Source organism: Lytechinus variegatus, chromosome 18 (genome assembly GCF_018143015.1).
Source record: "Lytechinus variegatus isolate NC3 chromosome 18, Lvar_3.0, whole genome shotgun sequence".
NCBI classification, from domain to species: domain Eukaryota; kingdom Metazoa; phylum Echinodermata; class Echinoidea; order Temnopleuroida; family Toxopneustidae; genus Lytechinus; species Lytechinus variegatus.
Genome location: NC_054757.1, coordinates 5435085 through 5457217, shown reverse-complemented (window position 1 = coordinate 5457217; position 22133 = coordinate 5435085). Strand labels below are relative to the sequence as shown.

Genomic DNA, 22133 nt, shown 5'->3' with positions numbered 1-22133 from the left:
TCTAAGATCTTATCTTTGAAATGCCATTAAAAAAAATAAATTTTGTTCATGCTTGAGCGAACACGGGACGTTTTTGTCGGGGGTTCAAAAAGAGGCTTGCGCCAAAATGGCAGAAATGAGAAATTTGATGATTAGACTTTTGGCTAATCAGCAGACTTCCTCTTAATGTTTTCATTATCTTTGCCATAATTTTCAAATTATGCTGTCAAATTTTATTTACAAATGTATTTATTTACCTGAATTGTATTGTTTTTCATTTAAACTTCTTTTACCTTTGACTTTTCCTTCATAAGTAAGAAAAGAAGAGACTTTTTGCCAACCCAAGTAAGAAGATTTGCATTATTAATTGGGAGAATTTGTAATTATTCAAATCCTTTTATTATGTGAAACAAATTATGTAATGGTACCTTTAATAATTATTAGGTGAAACAAATTATGCTATGGAACCTATAAAAGACATGAATCCTATTTTCAAGAGGTTATTGAATCCTTCACCAAGTTTAATTATGTGCTTGACAGGACAAACAGGAAAGGATTCATGTCTTTCAATGGCAATGGTGTATTGAGTCAATTTTGAAGGAGCAAGATATGGCAGATCGGATAAAATGTATTCAAAAGTTGTGAAGCGAGCAAGCAAAAATTTCCACTTTTTTATCAAAATATCCAATCTTGTGATTTTGACATAATATTCAGAAAATGATATCATATTTCACTTTCTATGTTTTCTGTTATTTTCCTTTCCACTTTTTTTTCCTTGCTCATAACTTTTTGTTTGGGGGGAGCACCCCGAGTCCCCACCCTCAGTATGCCACTGTTCATAGGCACCATAACTTTTGAAGCACACAATGAAAGGATTTGAAAAAAAAAACACGCTCTCCCATACTTTTGTTTGAAAAAATGTTCTTGCCTAAAAAAGAAATATTCAAAGCTAAAGGAACAACAGAACTATTCAAGCAAATAAGTAGATTTGGAAATGAATTTTGACCGCATAATTTGAAAATTATGGCAAAGATAGTGAAAAGGTTAAGAGGAAGTCTGCTGATTAGCAAGAAGTCCGACCATCATATTTATCATTTTATGCCATTTTGGCGCAAGCCTCCTTTTTTACCCCAGACAAAAACATTCCGTGTTCGCTCAAGCATGAACGAAACTAAATTATTTTAATGGTATCTGAAGGATAAGAATCCAAAGCATGTATTTACACCAAAATATAGAGATTATGATATTAGACAAAAATTCTATAGACTTTTCAAATCTGTCCCGTTTTTTTTTATACGCACTGTATATATATATATATATATATTCAGCATATTTTGTTACCATTAGAGGATCACACACATAAATCAGTCCGAACAGAAAAAAAATCATGTTTGATTTCCTTTGGTTATACATGTATAAAGGGTTATAGAATAGGCGTAAAAATTCAAATTTGAATGATACGCACGTTTAAATCCAAAAACAACATCATACATTTCTAGATATTATACATACATGAAACAAAAGAAGACCCGAGGGTGTATTGCCAAAAAATATTTGCATGAACCTGTCTTGATATAGAAATTACTTTCTTTTTTTTTTGGAAAGTGGAAACTTAGTCAACTTATGCGAAGCCCTATTCGGATGGTACTACAAGTCAAGTTTTTAATGACCATAGATCTCGATAATCTTTTGAAAAATCTTTTATTTTTTATCATTATTCAAACCAACTTTTGACGATACCATGGGAAAAAAGTGGGTCATGGGAATGATTAAAGTAGGCAACATGTTTACCTAAAGCACTGTGATACAACTTAAAGAGAAATCAAGTTAAGCATGTTAAGTTTACAGAAGGCGGAAGAAACGAATGTTAGTTATGATGAATGCATTTAGTGGTTTGAATACCATTGGGAAAATTGACGTAAGTAAGCCTTGATCTTTTTTCATCTGTAGGCCTGAATTACATCGTGGTGATTTGGTCATGACATCTGAAAGCAGGAGGTATACAACTTAAGATGATTATCTATACAAATTTGAATAGGTATTACCTTTTATCTACCCATCAAGGAATTCTAAAAACCTATTTCCTAAGAATGGTTATACAGCAACTGAAACGATTGAATTGCATGTATATATTTTTTGTTTCGACTTTTCGTCAGTCATGAAAAGAGGTTGTATACTTCGTGGTAGGTTTTATTTTCTGCTTTATTTACGAAAGTAAAACGAATTTGATCGATGTAAAAAAACTGATACTAGGTAATGCCAGGAAAAGCTACTTGAGTGTGATTATAATATACTTTAGAAAATTGTTTAAATAATACTGGGTTAAAATGATATTAGGAAATGGCTTTGTTTAATAAAATGACACCAACCCTACGAGAGTTGGTTAAAAAAACGAGCAAAATTGAAAGTTTGCCCAGTAAGGCTTTTAGTATTAATTATTAGAGAAATCTGATTTCCTTTATACCTTTCAAACTGCCGATTTGAATATTCATGTATTTTAGTTAAAAACATTGCTCGGCCATTAAAATCCTGTGCACATTAATCGTGCATGGGGCTGTGCGTATGGTAGGTGAGGGATGTACCGTACTTGCTTATGCCTTTTTTGTTTTAAGTAGTTTTTATTGACAACATCAATTCATATACAAAATAAAATACAAATAGAAGTTTGATGTCTTTACAGATTGATGAATAAATTTAACACTATTTTTTTCCCCTTAAGCGTTACAATAAAACACAATATCAGACATCTTCCAGTATAAAATTGATGATGATAATATGAATTAAGAATAAACTTCTACAATAAATTCAACACATTCAATTTTTTCCCAGTGTCAAATATTAATATAAAAAAGAGATTTTCCAAAAACATAGAATAAATCATAAATAAAACCTGAACGAATTGAAGCCATCAGCATTAAAAGAAAACATCGCTTCGGCCTCTTCACTCAAATAGTTTCTATCTCAACAACAAACTCAGCCCCAGTAATTTATAGAAATTATATTAGAAAATGTTTTCAAAACGACAAACATACGACTCATGCCTTTTATCTTTTTAAAGATCAAAAGGCAGAAATTCGAAATTATTTGATACGAAAATGTAATCAGAAGAGACTTGATATGAAGCAAGTCTCAAAGTTTCCTTCAATTCTTTAGTTCCTTTTCCTTATTTTATCTATGTAAATTTGTGTATGCAACTTTTGTAAAAACGATTGTAAATATCAGTTGAATAAATAAAGTACCTCTTATGAGGATTAAAGAGAAAAAAAACTCAGCCCTAGACCCTACCTACCCTCCCCCGACCATCCCTAAAACACCCCCATCCCTTATCCGGTAGAGAAATAGCTCAGAGTTCCAACTGATGTGTTTAAGTTTTCCCATTTAGAGATGGATGGTAAGAGTCCCCCTCTCTGTTGCCAATTTCTTCTCTTCTCTTTGAGCCCATCTAATACTATTTTTAAAAAATTCATTCAATTAGGGGATTTTTTTCAATTCTCGGTTTTTGTAAGTGAGATATTGAACTAAATCAAAACATAATTAATTGATATTTACCTTTACTTTTCTCCTGCTTCCCGAAAAAAAATTTCCCGCCAACTAAATGTATTTATTTCAAAATTTAAACTTCTTGCACACAGATCCCTAAGTGATATTTAAAATTCACAAATATAAAATAGATGTTCATACGTTTCTTCTTCACAAAATGAGCGTACATGTAAATTGGTCGAAACAAGACCAAAAAACGGAAAAGGTGGTGGTTACTGGTTCGTGTATATAATGTTATGCAAGGGTTTATATTGAAACTCCCTTAATCGACTAAATGTATTCAGTGTGCAATATATATTTCGAAGGCTCAATTGCTGATCGTGGCGAACATATTCTGCGAGCATGAACCTTAAAGCATGTGTGTGAGGGGGGGGGGGTTGTGTCTGTGTGGGTGAAGGATCGGTGTACTTTTAATTTACCATGCTTCCAGTTGGCTGCATTATATGATGTTAGCAATAATAATAGGCATTTATATAGCGCCATCGATCTAGAAATATTCTATTCCGAGGCGCGTTGTTATTATCATTATTACCCCGGCTTTAGCTCGAGCTGCCTTTCAGCGCTCATGCATTCAAGAAATTAATCCGGGTACCCATTCACCTCACCTGGGTCGAGTGCAGCACAACGTGGATAAATTTCTTGCTGAAGGAAATTACGCCATGGCTGGGATTCGAACCCACGACCCTCTGTTTCAAAGTCAGAGGACTTATCCACTGGGCCACAACGCTCCACAACCCCCCACATGTTATTATCGTTTAAAAGGTTTTCGTATTGACCGTGGCATGTGTGTGCGTGTGTTTAGGGCGTAATTATGGTAAGAGGTACTTGGAGAGGGTGCGTGTGTGTGTGTGTGTCGGTGAGGTATGACGGGCCGTTCATGACATAAGCCGTCATTCATTCACTCGCTTTAGCATGCAGAGTGAGTGAATGAGTTGTGCATATCTTACCACTACTCACTTGGAAGAGTGAGTGAGTGAACATTTTTTTTTATCCAATTAGAGAGCTAGAATCGTTATCGAGACCCCCTCACTGAAGTGAGAGCAAAAAAAAAAGAAAAAAGGTCTTCAAGCTCGTCACGGGGGGCAATAAAGTTCCGCCAGGGGGGCAAAAAGGTCTTTCAAGCTCGTCAGGGGGGGGGGCAGGGATACGTCCTTTGCATGGGTTGTGGCCCGTAGGTAGGCCAGTGAATCACTCACTCACTCGAGTAAGTGAATGAATGTCGGCTTATGGCATGAACGGCCCGTCATAGTGAGGTTACATTTGGATGCGCATGCTGTGGATTCACGTGAGGATGTATTTCACTTCTGAGAAGTAATAATATGTAGGTACATCGTTTTTTATTCGTATGCGATATAATTGTCTATTGCATATTTTTTCTTAAAAGTAAGGAAACTATGTTTTGATTAAAACGATTTGAATAAAACGCTTTAGGCCTGCCCTAATTACCCCTATAAAAAGGTATTCTTTATGTGAATATATACATTCACACAGTTCAAACATACTATCACGTACATGTAACTGAATACACGGATTCACCAATGCACGTGCACATCCTCACTCACTAACCACACATCCATTCCCCCTTCCTCACTCTCAATGTGTAACCCACACCCACGTTAATGCCAACGTACACAATTCTACACAGACACACACACTTAGCCATGCAATCGTTATTTACGAATCCTTCTTTAAATACATTACAACAATTTCCGACTAAGGGCGTACATGTAAGTAATAATAGAAACCCATGGACAATGAGAAACTATCGATATTGACCTTCCCATCAATTTAATTAAACAAACATTTTAATTCGTCAACAAAAATATCCAACTCCAATTTACAATTTCTTGAATGAAGCAAAAAATCTTACTTATCAAGTAAGAGTGTGAATGCTACTCTTCATTCTATCCAAATTGTATAAATTAGTGAAACATTTAAAGACAAGTTCATGACATACACGTACATGTATCAACAGATCGATGTTTTAAAAACCATCATGGCGAATACGAGCTAATATTGTGATGATAAAACAAAAGAAGTTCATGCAGCAGAGTCTCGAGAACACTGTAATCTTACATTGTATCATGGAAAATTGCAGGAAATTGGTATTTGGTGTATGGAACCTTACCAATTTCCTTAAATAGACCTGTTCTGTTAAATTGTAGACAATTTCATGTTTTATGAATTTACAGAATGATTCGGTTATTGCTTTCTGCAAAATCTTTTTTTTTTCTTCTGTAAAATCAGGGGTTGCTTTTAACAGTGTAGATAAATAACACTTGATTTTGCTAACGCAATTGCATTGTAACGCATTACATGACTGTGTCTGAAAATACCAATGTTCCCTTGGTCATAAAGTTGACTAATCTTTATTACAGGTTTTATTAAGATGAATTTTCCATCATAGCCAAAATTGTATAAAATAACAAACTGTGTGAATACAAGTCCATGGCATACAAATATCAAAGATTCAAAACAGCATGATTAGAATGAGCACATTTTATGATAACAATGGATGTAGTATATATATAATACTTACTTTGCTACCGTAATTGCATTGTAGTGCATAGCACGATAATGACTAAAAATACTATTGTTCCCTCCTTGGAAGCTTGCATATCTTTATTAATCATTTTCTTAATATCATAATCTTTCCATCATAATCCAGAATCGTATGAAATAGCATGAAATTTAAAGACAAGTTATGGCATAAAAATATCAAAGATTTAAAAGAAACTATCATCATTGATACGAGCTAATCTTGTTATAAAAATGGATGTAGCACAAATGTAACACTTATTTTGCGAACGCAACTGCATTGTAGTGCATTGCACGACTGTGTCTGAAAACACCAATGCCCCTTTGGAAATAAAGTTGACTAATCTTTATTGGTTTTCTGAATATCATGAACTTTCCATCATATCCAGATTGTATAAAATAGCAAAAAGCAATTGCAAATAGCAATTGTGAAGACGAGTTCATGGCATACAAATACTAATGATTCAAAATAAACTTCTATGATTAACACGAACTGATTTAATGATAAGAATGGAAAGTGGTAGACATATAACACAGTATTATGCAAACGCAATTGCATTGTACTGCATTACACAATTATGTCTCAATATACCAATGATCCCTTGGATATATTATTTGATTATTATCATTATCATAAATGAAATATTGTATAATTCAAACAAAAAAAAGAAATAGTGAGTGATGGACATCATTGACCGTCTTATTTGCATGTCACTGAGTTGTGCATATCACTGTTTTGTGACAAATAAGTGAAACTTTAAATGTCATAACTTTCTTATTTTACATCCATTTTGTATGAAATTTTCAGCGTTATGCTAGTTTGATTTTTCTCTTTTTATTCAAAACCAACATTTTCTGGGGTGGACTTGACCTTTAACTTAGTTCAGGCCTATATCATCACGAGGAGACCTTATGCCCTTTCCTATCTCTCCTCGATAAGAATCTCGTAACTTTGCAGAACTCGCCCCGCAGCCGTCTCGGGGAGGAGCTTCAGGAGGCACTTCTCAGGGCATCCGGGAACTTTCCGAACAGTATAGTTCTGCATGAGCCATGTGAAGATGAGGAACAGATCAGCCTTGGCAACAGCTTCTCCAAGACAACTACGACGACCGGTACCGAAGGGTTGAAAGCTCGATGGATGTTGACGAGTTGTCCCGCTCTCATCCAAGAAGTGCTCTACAAATAACATGGTAAATAATTATCAAAGATGGGAGTTCATCATTTTGCTTTACTTGATATGCAAAACACTCAAAATGATATAAAGTAATGGCAAATATTATTCTTATCACAAGTTTGAATTTTCTTGTAACGCCTTTTCTTCAACATTTTGGAGGGAATAAGCAGTTAAGGACCCACAATCCACGGAGTAAACAAGTTGCTAATATAAACTGAAAATATTCATAACTTTATTATCCTCTCTCTGATGAGTGTAGATTCACTATGCAATGAAAAGCCGATCAATGTGTATCGGGATGCAGGCAGTAATACCATGGTCACATTTGCTCTACGGCGGCCGTACGGCGAGTCGAAAACAGCCGTTTCAACATATTTTTTACCAACTGCATACAGGTGGTTTGAATTATAATTAACAAAACGGCTGTTTTTGACTCGCCGTACGGCCACCGTAGAACAAATGTGACCAAGGTATTAGTCCAATACCTACTGGGTCCCCGTTCACAACTGATTATGAAAGAAGTTATTCCAAATGGTTCCTGATAAATGTTTTAAACAAACTGCAGGTGTTACAATGATCTTGTCTGGTCATTGCCATGTATAGCACATGATTGTAAAACTGTGTTACCACGATTACGGAGCCCCGGAGTTTGTTCTGATTGGGTCTGGGTGGTGGTGGCGATGGTGGTCTAAAGGGCTTATGCTACAGTCACCCAAACGAAACGGCTCCATACACTGTTAAAAAGCCCTGATACTGAAAAAATTTGTAACCTCATAAAACATGAATTCTTCTGCAAATTAACAGAACAGGTCTGTTTAAAAAGGGGGAAAGGGTGTTTTATTCAAGGAAATTTGTAAGGATCCATACACCAAATACCGATTTCCTGTAAGATTACGCAATCTGGTGAGATTACAGGTGTTCTCGAGACTCTGCTGCAGGAACTTCTTTTATTTTAAGGATACATTTTTTAACAGTGTACCGACCGATATGCCATTGGAAATAACGCGATAGATTTGGATCGGTGCTGAGTCGGTTTCAGTGGCCAGTTGGACTATAGCACAATAAAATAGTGTTAGGCTTACCTGGTAGAAATGAATGAGGGTCTTTCCATTCTCTTTCATCGAAATGCATCGAATATTGATTTAGAAGAATGATCGTGTCCTTCGGTATAAGAAAGCCACCTTTTGAGAGGGAAGGAAAATGAATTTAGAGTCAAATTTTGTCTTCATTTTCAAAGCTCATTTTCGTCAATCAAAATATTTCATATCATCTATGTTCATTTGTGACACCTTACATGTAACAACATTATTACATAAAAAAGAACAATATGAAAAGGTTGTTGAGTTATAATTATAGCTATATTTTCATGGTAAAGCTATTTCGTTGAATGACACATTTTTAGCGCTTTTAAAGGACAAGTCCACCCCAGCAGAAACTTGATTTGAGTAAAAGGAGAAAAATTCAACAAGCATAACACTGAAAATTTCATCAAAATCGGATGTAAAATAAGAAAGTTATGACATTATTATTATATGGAATATGAAATATTTTGATTTTCTCGTCATTGTCATGTGAAATGTAGTTTCATTCCTCCCTGAACACTTGGAATTCCATTATTTTAACATTTTGTGCTTCAGGCAAGGAGGTCCTAATCATTAAATTCGTAAAAATTGAAATAATGTAAAATTAAAACAATAAAAAACAAAAGAAATAGTGAGTGAGTGATATCATCGACTCTTTCATTTGGATGTTACTGGCTCGTTCATATAACTATTTTGCTAAAAATAAGCGAAACTTTGAAATGTCATAACTTTCTTTAATATTTTACATCCGATTTTGATGAAATTTTCAGCATTGTGCTTGTCTGATTTTTCTCTATTGATCCAAATCAACATGTTTCTAAGGTGGACTTGACCTTTAAGATGTCTCGACTGCATACGTATACTATCATGAACGTGTAAAGTAAACACTTAATATCTTATCTATGCCAGTCTCTGACTAAATCAATTAAACAACAAATCCTACTTGACATATAAAATCTGATTAACTTTGATACCAAACATTAATTCGTGCCAAGTGAGAATTACACAAGTATGCCTTGTGAAAAAGCCGCGAATAATGATAAATACTTTGACCCCGATATCCTAGTCATTCCGAATGTAACATAAAGTTTGTTTCTACTTTGATTAGCTTGATCAAACACATAAATGGGTGGCGCTCCAAAGGTGGGGGCAGGGATTGTTCTTTCACGGAGTGACAAAAACAATATAAAATTATGAAAATCTTGATGAAGAAAGAAGAAATAAGAGTATGTAAAAAAATATTAAAATGGCAAAGACAATTTCTCTTTAAATGCATTTAAACACAAACTCAACTTCTCCTGCTTCATTCTTGTCTTTCCTCGTAACTGAAGTGACATTTCATTCTTTTCCCAATTGCTTCTATATTCAGATTACCTTAATTACATTTAAATGTCTTTCTATGTTCTTTTCTTTTTTTTACAATTACATTTTTACAGTCCGGCTATATCAGAGTTAAGTTTACTCCAACGATGTTGTAGGACTAAGTCTGTTCATCGATCAAATATATATGTTGCTGTATATCAATTTTAGTTATTTCAACAGATCAAAGTGGTATGGTCAGCCCTTCCCCGAAATTTTGACTTCTTCTCCCTTTCCTGCTATGTTATCGTGTGTTTTTCTTTGAAACACCGTGTACCTCAGTCTGATTTTCACATTTATTTGTTTCTTCCTCTTTCTTCTTTCATATCTATACATAACTACCAAATTATTTATTTTCCTTTGACAGCATTAATTTCAATGGACCCTTCATTCCCATATGCTCTTTCTTCTATCGCTTTGTTGAATGTTAATCCGTTAATTTGTATCTAAATCACATTACTTTGTGTCATGTTTGAATGGAAATGAAATAAAGAGTTGAACTTAAATCAATTTATTGACTGAGTCGTGTAACCGTATATCCACCCCTGCAATTCGATTGGAGAATACAATAACCTAATATTTAGGTCGTCTGGTATGTCCCCTTATCATGCTTAGCAAAGCACTGTTTTGCTAGTCTGCTGGGCAAACCCTTCACTCGAAATAAGGGTCTGAATGTGCAGCTACTCATGCCTTGTGTACTGAAGGCCTGTATTGGAATAGCACGTTTTGTATGTGCTAGTCTTTGCGTGGAGGCACACTTGTTGATCAAAGTTCCAATGAGGGTCTGTGCCTGCAGACTACTGTTTTGCCGCCCTTGATCAAAGTGTCAACGTGATATTTAGGACTTTGATTTCAACTGACAAAACTTAGTATTCTTATGTCTAGGATTGGGGAATGTGATAAAGAGTGATTCGATAGACAATAACAATATATGAATCATCAGAAAATTATCGCTGATAATGGTATTACCGGCCATGAACACTCATATATGTTCGGTAGAAATCAAATAAAAATTATCTTTAAAAAGAGAACATGGATGGTTGTTAGGTAAAATTATTGCTCCATGTATATATAAAACGGCTCTTCTATAGGATAAATCTTAATTCGACGTTGTTTAAATGTTACTCAATATTTGTTTTGATTTCAGTGATTATCAGACACACATGATTTTTTTCTTTTTTAACCAATTAGCGTGATTAGTGTGTAAACCGTTAATCGTGTTAATAGGGCCCGGTAATAGGGTGTAATTATAATGGAAATATGCATAAAAAATGATAATGATAATAATATTCCGCATTTATATAGCGCTTAATACATCGGAACGACGTCTCTAAGCGCTTTACAGACATATTATTACCCCGGTCATCGGATCCTTGCATGCCCGCATAATATGTATGCACCTTCTCCACTCCCTGGGGAGAATTCTAACAAGAGTTCCAAGACTCAATTGCTAGGCATATAATACTACATACAGGCTTTCACATCCTACCGGGTACCCATTTAACACCTGGGTGGAGAGTGGCAAAGTGTGGATTAACGCCTTGCCAAAGGACGCTAGACCATGGTGGGATTCGAACACACGACCCTCTGATTACAAGGCGAGAGTCAGAACCGCTACACCACGACGCTTCCACGCTGAAGGCATAGTGTAAACTACTGCCTAATACTGGTTGTAAAATAATAAGATTTCGATAAGCAATTTCGTGAATGGTAAAAAGTTACCGTATGAATGCAGTTTATGAGTATGAAATTTCTTCATTTTGATTGATTGATTGATTTTATTCGTCAAGAATATCACAAGAGATTACAATGAAATTGAAGAATACCTTGACAGGATAGCCCATGAAAGCCGAAAGGCTTATTTCCAATGGGGTCCTATAGTTAGTATAAAACATTAACATATTGTAACAAAACTGGAATATGTAAAAAAGATAATAAAATACATACATGTTACATCAGTCAAATAATATGAAAACATCTGAAGCAAACAACAATCCTCCTAATATGTGAAACAAGATTATATTTTAACATGCCCTAATGTATACATTATCTAAAATAGTAGAAACCAACAGTACAAAATGTGTGATTTTTAATGGTAATATTGCTCCCGAGTAGCTTCCAGTTTTAGGTGCTTCTTTAATGCACTCTTAAACTGAGAAAATATTTTAACTGCTTTTACTTTATTGGGAAGAGCATTCCAAGATTGGATGCCATTAAAATAAAAAGTGTTCCCTATATGTCCTTCACGTTTTGGCAATATAAAATTAAAATTACTATTTCGAGTACCGTACCTATGGATATTTGATACACGGGTGAAATTATTTGCTATATAATGATCTAATGTATCCGAATAGAATATTTTATGCACATGGTGTAATACTAATTGTTGTGATCTGTGATCTACATGAAGTAATCCTGCCCTTTCAAGTTCGTTACATCCGACATGAAAGCAGACGCTTTTCTATATAAGTTCGTCTACCCCGTTGATCAAAGCCGCTGTATTGCGTAATCTTGTTACACCGAAGTGCGTTCCCCTTCATTGCTAAACATAGATCACATGAGCAAATAATCAATATTAACTTAGTTATATAAGTTTACCAAGAATTGGTCACGTTTTGTTTGCTTTGTTTGGTGCTTATTCCAATATGTTATCCTTGGACTTTGGAAAGGGATATGACTTTTGACATGATAGACAATTATGTTGTGTTAATTGCTTATTCTATATGTCTAAATTGCATAATATGAGATTGAAATGATTATGAAAGATGTTTTTAGCCAGTCTACATTTCTGCTGATTTAGGATTTACCAGAAGAGGAGGAACAATTTTTTTTATCTGTCAAGCTACACAAAACTGACAAAGAATAAGAAGAAGGGGAAGAAGAAGAATAAAAAAAGAAGAAGAAGAAGTAGAAGAAGAAGAAAAAAAAAGGAGAAGAAGAAAAGAAGAAGAAGTTGAAGAGGACGAAGAAAAGGATGAAGAAGATGGTGACGATTAAAAAGGAGGGTGGTAATGGTTTCCTGGGAAGCCAAAGAAAGCCCTTGAAAACAAGTTTTTTGTTGCCCCCCCCCCCTCTACGCTCCTAAATTTTACATTTCATAACCATAGAGAAGCTTTATTATTACACAGTGCAATGTATATATCTTTACAAGTATAGAATAAGGTGGTGAGCAATTCAGAGAGATTTGCGAAATAATATTATGAAAATAATGCACGATAGCAATTATCATGATGCCATTAAGATGATAATAACAATAATAACACTTCTACTACTACTACTACTACTACTACTACTACTACTACTACTATTACTACTACTACTACTACTACTACTACTACTACTACTACTTCTACTACTACTACTACTACTACTACTACTACTACTACTACTACTACTACTACTACTACTTCTACTACTACTACTACTACTACTACTACTACTACTACTACTACTACTACTACTACTACTACTACTACTACTACTACTACCACTACTACTACTAATACTACTACTACTAATAATAATAATACTCAATATCTATAACGCGCTTTTCCCAAATGGCCCAAAGCACTCACAATTTCAATTAACATATAAAAGATACAAACAAAATCAGAATGACACATTAAATAAAGGCAATTGCCTCGAACAAGAGAGTTTTAAGTGACTTCTTAAAAGACTTGATTGTTGGGGATTGTCTTATTGCAAGAGGGAGCTTGTTCCATTTCATAGAGGATGCAACAGTGAATCTTCAATCTGTTTTCTTTTTGTTGGATATGTTAATTTAAGTGGGTCTTCAGAGGATCTAGTTCTTCTACCTGGGACATAAATTTCTAAACAATCAGACAAGTATTTTGGAGCTTGGTTATAGAGTGACTACTACTACTACTACTACTACTACTACTACTACTACTACTACTACTACTACTACTACTACTACTACTTCTACTACTACGAGTAAAATTAATAATTATAATAATAGTAATCCAAATATTGATGATAATAACAATAATTGTAATAATATCAATAAAAACAGTACGTGCACTACAGAGATCATAATAATGATAATGAGATAATAACAAATACATTAATGATGGTTGATTCATTATTATCAAAAACAAACAATGGTGTGTATGATATAATAATGATAATGGTATGGATTGATTGGACAGTGATAATGAAACCCTTTCCCCGAGCTACATCATGTACTATAATCAATCTCCTTTCACTGAATCAAGGTTATTGATAATATCATGGTCTTTTTAATTCTCCCATAGTACTCACGGAATTCTGTATCCACCATAGTTGAATGGGGTACTCCGATGGGTCCTACGGTGCTATATCGTATCATTTCATACAGTGTGGCTTCCGTGTATGGAAGCTTCCCGCGGTCGCCGATGACCGGGTAACGACCACGCCCGATCTCGTCGTTGATCTCGTGTTGTATTTTAGCCTGGATATCAGGGTGCTCGGTCATCAGAGCGATTGCCCAATAGAGCCTTTGCATCGATGTCTCTATTCCAGCTATAAAGGAAATGAAAAAAAGAAATTGATAGATCCTATACATTTGTATACAGGCACGGATCCAGGAGGGGGCCGAACCGGCCCCGGCCCCCCCCCCCTATTTTTTGACAACCTGCAGAAAAAAGTGTACTCTTTATCTTAACTACGAAAAACAGAAAGAAAAGTAAGAAAGAGGTATTATACCCATGATGTGCAATTTACAGCCTCGTATTGGCCGGCCCGACCCCGAAAGGAAACAAGAAAAAGATGAGGGAAAGAATTGAAAAATAGACTTAATATTAAAATTTTCGCTCGTGATTCGCGCTCGCATTGCCTGTGTAATGAATCCCATTTAAGAGGATTAAATGACACTTCATATATCCAGTTCTGAAATCAATTTGCACACATTATTTTGATTTACACAAATTGTTATATCAAAATTTTCAGCTCGCGCTGCGCGCTCGCATTGTTTGATTTGTGAGATACCTATCCTGTTTGGAAATTCTTGCCAAAATTTGTCAAAATGCTTCTTTATTATGTCAGTATAAAAAAGAATTAAGCTCGTGCTTCGCGCTCGCATTTAATTGTTTGAGACACACAGCTTGTTGTTTATTTAAATAAAAACGCGCTTAGACTGTCCAGTTTTCAGGTCGGAATATCAAAAATTTTGAGCTCGCGCTTCGCACTATCATTATTTAATTGGTGATACTTGTATCCTCTTCATTAATCACAAAAAACAGTCCTAATTGAGTCCCTTTTCACGTTACTATAATAAAATTTCGGCTCGCGCTTCGCGCTCGCATTGTTTAGTTGGATACTTATCTTTGTTCATGATTATAAAAACTGCTCAGAATCTTCAGTTCTAAGGAAATAAAATATCAAGGAATTTTAGCTCGCCCTTCGCTTTCGGCTTATATTAAGACCACATGAGATACCTTATCTTGTTTATAACAATAAAAACTTACATATACTTAAGACTTCAGTCTTTAGTTAGGATTACCCTCTGAACCCCCATCCCCCCAAAAAAAAAATCAGATTATAGCGGCCAATCGAGAAAAATTTTGATGAAAATATTTTTTCGCCCCCCCCCCCCCTATTATTGAAAGCTGGATCCGCCCCTGGTATAAGCCTTTTTAATTCATTCCTGCTCTTTTATTACATGTCTTCCTTCTTCTTGTACGTCATTTTTCTCTTATTCGTCTTCTTCATTTTCCTTGCCCTTTCCCTCTTCTTATTATTCTTATTCACGTACTTCATCGTCTTATCTTACTTCTCTCTTCATCGTCCTCTTTTTCACCTATTCCGTCTTTTATCTTTCTAATGTCTACGTTTCTTCCCCTTTTCTTCTTTATGTTCATTATGTACTTCCTTTAAGTTCCTCCTCATATTTATATTTATTTCTTACCCTTTCTCATCTCTTTTTTGTTTCCTACCTTTTTCTTTCTTTTTTCACTTCGAAGGGTCAAGCAACTTTCCCCGAAGAACCTTCCTTTTTTCAAATTCTCAGAGCTTTTTTACCCATAAGAATAGGTTTTTACCTAAAAAGATATCGTTGACTGTCTGTGCTAGGTGGATGTCGGATAAATTCTTCGATATTTCTCTGTCTTCATCGCTCTCCTTGGCTTTCATCTGGGCTAAAAGCATTAGGTCACAAAAATCCCGAGCATTATCTGAAAAAATGAGAAAGATATAGACTTCATTCATCAAAACTTACAATTTTTAACGCTTACCAAGGAAACAGCCAGTTTGCATTTTTTGATGATTTTTTTCAGTGTTTTGACAGGAATTGAGTAGGCCTTTTAAGAGAAAATTGTCTTTCACAATATTAAAAGTAAGAATTTGAGGGGAAAATATATTTATAGCTTCTAATTACATAGCTCTTTAAAAAAATCAAAGGGTTCGATAATGTTGACTAAATATAAATGACTGAAACAAAATAAAACAATATCAAACGCATTAAAAACTAAAACTTTCAAATTATTAGTGTGGTTTTTACACTCAGATTGTCATCGTCATACCTCTAAGATTAGTGCTTCCGTACTACTGATTACAATGTCACAATAATTAAAAAATGTTGGAGAATCGCGTTCGATTGTGAAAAGTAGCGAGTAAGCGAACCGAGCTATCAAATTTTCCAATATCTTTATTACAAAAATCTAATTTTGTGATGGATTTTATCATAATATTCAAAAAAGAGTATAACATTTCCCCCTTCTCTCTTATCTTTTGTTGGTCCGTATTTTAATTAATTAATTAATTAATCTATTTATTTATTTATTTATTTATTTATCATTATTATTACCTTACTTTTTTATTTTCATTCATTCATATATTTATTTTTATTTTATTTATTGATTTATTTTTTTATTTTTTATTTATTTTTTTTTTTATTTTAACTTTTTTTTTTTTTTTTTTTTGGGGGGGAGGCTCTTGCAAACCAGTGATTGATTACAGCTTGCTAGTTTTAAAAGTGTATCTACCTTGATTTAAGGTCTCGCGATGACGCTGAAGCTGAGGCGACGTCCACTCCATGTACTTCTGCTTCATTCTCCGGATGTATCTGGCTCCACCAAAAGACAAGAACCTGGCCCAAGGGATGTAGTCCGCAACCAGACCAAAGCCGACCTTCTCACCCAGCTCCTTAGACATCTCAATATACTCCATCATTCGGGGATCACTGAAGTCATAACTGTTTGAGGTATCACATGAATGTAATCATTATCATAATACCTGTATAATAGGTTGTAACATCTGTATTATGCTCACAAATGAAATCGTAACATGGCGATAGTATTGTAAAAATTTAGTATCGTTTACTCGTAGTCAACTACGGAGGTGCCGTGGCCGAGTGGTCTAAGGCGCCTGGCTATACATGGAAAGTCCGGAGTTCGATCCCCGGCCGCGGCACCTATGCCCGTGAGCAAGGCATTTAATCTACAATGCTTTTTTATCCTGCTTTCAAATAAATGGAAATGCTATATGCATTATTGGTAACTAGGTGTGCACTTAAAAAAAAAAAAAAACTACGATGCCATCAGAAAGTGATGAACCTATGCACCACTAACATCCCATTTTCCTTACGAACTCCCTACGTTAAGGTAAGGCGATCGCACGATTTTCATAGGGATTAACGATCATCATAGGGTCTACGATTTTGCTTTGGCCACGGAATACCTAAAAAATGAAAGCGAACGACTGCTTGTTAATAGGGTAAACATAAAATCATAGAGAGTAGCCAGTGGAGGTGCCGTGGCCGAGTGGCCTAAGGCGCCTGGCCATACATGGAAAGTCCGGGGTTCGAATCTCGGTCGCGGTACCTATGCCCGTGAGCAATGCTCTTTTATCATGTTTATCTTGCTTTCAAATAAATGGAAATGCTGTATGCATTATTGGTAACTAGTTGTGTGCTTGTTTAAAAAAAAAGTACGGTGCCCTACAAAAATCGTAGGCTACAGTGTACTCCAACGTATGACGATCGTTCCTAATAAGATAACGATGATATTAGCTGTGATGATTACCACTGAAAATGAATAGTTCGTAATAGAAATCTGAGAATGGATGTTTTTTTTTAATCCTTTCCCCCAACTGATCGTGGACCCATCAGCCACTTTACAGCGCCAGAACGCCGAACAGGGTAGCAGCAACTCCCATCTTTTGGTCTGACGCAGCCGGGGTTTGAAATCCCGACCTGCCGGTTGTGAGACGGACGCTCTACCAACTCAGCCAACACAGGTCATAAATTATGTTGACCTGAATAGCCACTGCAATTATAAAGACGAATAAATGACATTGATAAGAATAACGACAGTGACGATGGCAATGTCGATAATGATGGTGACAATGAAAATATTGCCGGTGATTATAAAGATTAATTTGGTAAACGTATAAACAATATCAACGCTGGTGGGAAAATCGCAAAGACGATGTAGCCATTTGTCATTTTCCGTTTTTGGTCAGCTCGTGAAATAAAGTTGAAATGAAATGACGAGGATGGTGATCAGACGACGATGAAAATGACGAAGATGATGATAACGTACCTTTCATTGAAGCACATTTTGGAGAAGATATTGTAAAGAGTTAGGGTTATCATTAGCTTTGGATCGAAGGGCTTCCCACTGTTCTCTTTCAACATTTGTTGTACTTGAGGAAAGACACCGTGGACTAGACTATCTAACTTCCGTCCTGTAGCAAATTGTCTAGAGAGAGTTTTGATAGAATGATATGAGGGGCAGAGAGATAGCGATGGAGAGAGGGGGAGGAGTGGGATAAACAAAGGGACAAAAAGTGAGAAGGGCTATTTGTGAAGAAATGTGAAGGTGCGTGTGTGGGGGGTGGAGGGTCTTTATCACTTATTCAAAAAAAGTGCTTTGTATAGAAGAGGAGGGTGATCCGTGACGAGTCCTGGATCGGGGTATTCGGACCATTAATAATATAAATATAAATAAATAATTATATCAAATTGAAACATTTCTGTTTCCCACCCATCCCCTCCCTAACATCCATACTCAGTATTTGTCAAATCCGACACAGATTTTCAAACTATCCAACAAAGCGGCAAGCAATTTACACGTTTCTGTCAGTCTTGAGCATTGGCGCCTTCGTCGGGTCAGGTTGGATTTTCTTCATCGGCATTCACAGTAGGCCTACCATAGATTTTCGGACATTTTGTATTTTTTTTGTTAGTAAAAGGGAACTACTTAATCATCTTATCATTTAAGACGTCTATCATTTATAGTGCATCACTTACCTGATAGCTGAATGGGCCAATTTTCGGTGAAGTTTCCAAGTTTCTGAAAAATTGCTGAAGACAATGTCTTTGAACCCATCAGAAGCAATTTCCGCTGTGCGAATTAAACAATGGTCGAAGGGCACATAGTAATTAAAAAAACATGAATGTCATCCATTGTCATATCTATATGAAGAGTTCCTCAGGAATACGTATTAGGAACAGTATTATTTATCACACGAATGAGTTACCTTTCTTTTTCACAAAGAAGAATTCATGGTTTAATAAGCGATTATTGTGTTTCGTTGCATTTACAACCTGACCTGAACTGAACTTTTTATTTGTTTAGACATAAATATAGTTTGATTATTGTTAGCCAAGCAGATTAGAATAAATAATCTGATAACTTTCTTCACTTTTATGTTCCTTATTTCTATTGTAATCGTGAACTAGACATGAGTCTTAAGATGTCCTACCTACATGTATTTTGAAGTATACTTTTTAATCGGCAGATGATCCTTAAGCCCAGGAATACGCTTGTACTGTAGGCAATATTTATCATTTCCAGTAGGTTTCAGTATTAACAATTATAAAAGACATTGATTAAATAAAAAAAGGCAGGCCGAAGCTCGATTCCATTATTTCTGTGTCGTATCCTTTTTATCGTGAATTTATTCCTCCTTCGAGTTAGTCATTACCAATATCTTCATCATGACCACCATCATCTCCATGGCCTTCATCATCATCATAATCACCGTCACCCTCAGCTTTATCATCTTCATACTATAATATTGCATGAATTCATGTTTCGTATTTGAAAATATATGCCCATTCTGCTTTATAAATGTATTAATTAATTCAATTAGTATAAGTTTGGGATTGTCATTTTTTTTCAAGCAATCTGCTTATGATGACAATCCTTCTGCAAATTGATTCATGCCAAAAATGCTGACATATTATGTTTATTATGTTATGAAAAATGTATTGTACGAATGTTATGGATGCAGAAGAAAACAATAAATCAAATCAAATTATACTTTAAGTATCCAATGAAGGTACCGCTATTAAATCTCCATATATCCTACCTGAATAAACCTGAGGTCTGCCGCTGAATTCGACGCCATACTTCAGCATTGCTTCTTTGATGACCTCCTGGTGATTTAGAACAACGACCCATCGTTCCCCGACCCGGAAACTAAAGATGTCGCCATAGATTTTGGACCATTTGTCGAATAGAACTTCGCTGCTTGCTGTCAAATCTGTAGTTTAAATTAAAAAAGGAAGTTTTGACTATATATGTGTGTAAAATTTAAGTGAAAACATTACGCTCTTGTAATCATGATAATTATGAACGGATGGCGAATAAGTGAAGAATGAAAATGATTAAATGGTGAAGATGAACGTCAACTTTTTTAACAGACCCCTATGTCAAAAGTGGCAATAGCTATTTTAGCATGATAATGTTATCAATATTTCCCAACAACGGTTCGAAAATGTCACCTATCAATGAGCTCGTTTGTTTTCTTTTTATTATTTGACAGAATTCGAAGACGAGAATAGTTTTTATCTCGATTCCTTTAAGAATTCAAATGATGATTCGACGTAGCAACGTACGTTTGGTATTTTTTTCAACTCAGATGCGAAATGGCATATTTTAGTTTAATTTCATGCTTTCGCCAGCCAATATAAAGAACCCGTGTGTGACGTGGTTATACGGTATGTTAGCAGAAATTCAATCATTTCAAATACTAATTGAAAATGAATCGACTAAGATTAGCTAAAAAATTTAACTTTAATGATGTTTATGATCAAAGGTGCAATGAGTTTGTTTGCACGTAAACAATAGCCTGTATATCCAACTCAAGGGTAAATTGACCTACCGAGCACATTTCCGATGATTGGAAGGCCAGGAGGTCCAGGTGGAAATCGGTTTGGTCTCCTAGAATTCTTTACAAGAACGACGACGACGATGCACAGGCAGATAGAGATCGCCATACTGCCGTAGCCATAGCCATTATTGGTCAATCCGATTGATTCGGTACTTATTGAACCAACGTCCATGATCATGATGATCAGAGTGTATTCTTCATAGACCTATAATTATTTGCGGTTGTCTGTTTTCTCACTGCCTCTGAATTTGTTTTTCCGCTCTATATGGTACGCATCTGTTCTCATTCCATGTAGGGCTATTTTCTGCTGACCGCGCTCTCCCTCAATAATAGGACATTTTTGCAAGCACAACCGAAACGCTTCCTACAACTCACCACTTCCTTTGTAAATGCAAGCAAAATCACAAGTGACAGCCGAGAGGTTCTTGTCGAAGTTGGTGGACCGGGACAACACTCACAGCAGATCGTCAGAAGACTCAGGCCGGACGAATATTGCTAATACATGTAGGTTGTTTATCTAGAGTCCAAGACGACGGTGCTGTTTGATTCACCGATTTTCGACCAAGGCTGCTTTTGTTATGAAAGGATTTTGACAATACATTCTCAACTTCCCCCAAAGCGTCTGCGTATTACCGCGAAAACTCTCTAATGCCCTTTCTATCCACGCATTTGCTAGAAAAAAACCTTCTTTCGCCTCACCTCCTTTCTTGACAGTCGTTATTTTTTCCAGAAATCCGACAGCTGACAAGCTGATATCAAGATGTGCACACTCGTCATAATTCAACAATAAATCAAATATTATGCACTGCAGTCCTTATCGGAAAAGAAACAATGGTCTGAGGCCGCGAATCTAAAATAAAATGTTTGCTGTACAGCTAGTTCAATATAATCGTCTAGGTCGTTCATGCGGGACGTCCTTGTTTGCTGCTAGGCATAGGCGGCGGAAGCGGGGGTGGGACGGAGGGACCTGTCCCCCTAAATTTGAAGGGGGCGGTCCCCCCTAAATTCTTTGTTGATAACTTTTTTTTGCTTGTCAATTTTGTTTCCTGCGTCCCCCTAAGCCCCCCTGAAATGTTTGTGCCCCCCCTAAAATTCAGGTTGATGACCTTTTCTTTTTTTTTTGCTTGTCAAGTTTTTTCCCTGTGTCCACCCACAAATTTCAGGTGGCCCCCCTAAATTTTTTGGCTTCCGCCGCCAATGCTGCTAGGGTCAAGCATAGACAGGAAAGGATCCAGGGTCCGATTTTTTTTTTTTTTGGGGGGGGGCTGGACATTTATTATAGACCACTGCTTTTCAGGAGGGGTATCGTCACCCGCCCTGTTCATACATCTCGAACCCACCCCTTC

General features: G+C 35.8%; 1 protein-coding gene across 1 annotated transcript; it reads right to left on the bottom strand.

Annotated features, from left to right (window-relative positions):
* Window positions 1-6969: 6969 nt before the first annotated feature.
* LOC121405585 (steroid 17-alpha-hydroxylase/17,20 lyase-like) lies at window positions 6970-21644 on the bottom strand. Its single transcript, XM_041596512.1, has 9 exons — window positions 20779-21644; window positions 19984-20157; window positions 18920-19013; window positions 18210-18368; window positions 16653-16861; window positions 15711-15842; window positions 13954-14193; window positions 8314-8412; window positions 6970-7233 (listed from the first exon to the last, which is right to left on the bottom strand). Exons 1-9 carry the CDS (start codon window positions 20963-20965, stop codon window positions 6980-6982), a joined length of 1548 nt encoding a protein of 515 aa, XP_041452446.1. The 5' UTR covers window positions 20966-21644; the 3' UTR covers window positions 6970-6979.
* Between the last annotated feature and the right edge of the window lie 489 nt (window positions 21645-22133).

Coding starts and splice junctions, on each gene's coding strand:
- LOC121405585 (XM_041596512.1), bottom strand. CDS start 20,965: ATGATCATGGACGTTGGTTCAATAAGTACCGAATCAATCGGATTGACC. Junction 18,369..18,919: donor TTGGCCCATTCAGCTATCAG/GTAAGTGATGCA, acceptor AACTCTCTCTAG/ACAATTTGCTACAGGACGGA. Junction 14,194..15,710: donor AGTCAACGATATCTTTTTAG/GTAAAAACCTAT, acceptor TTTCCTTTATAG/CTGGAATAGAGACATCGATG.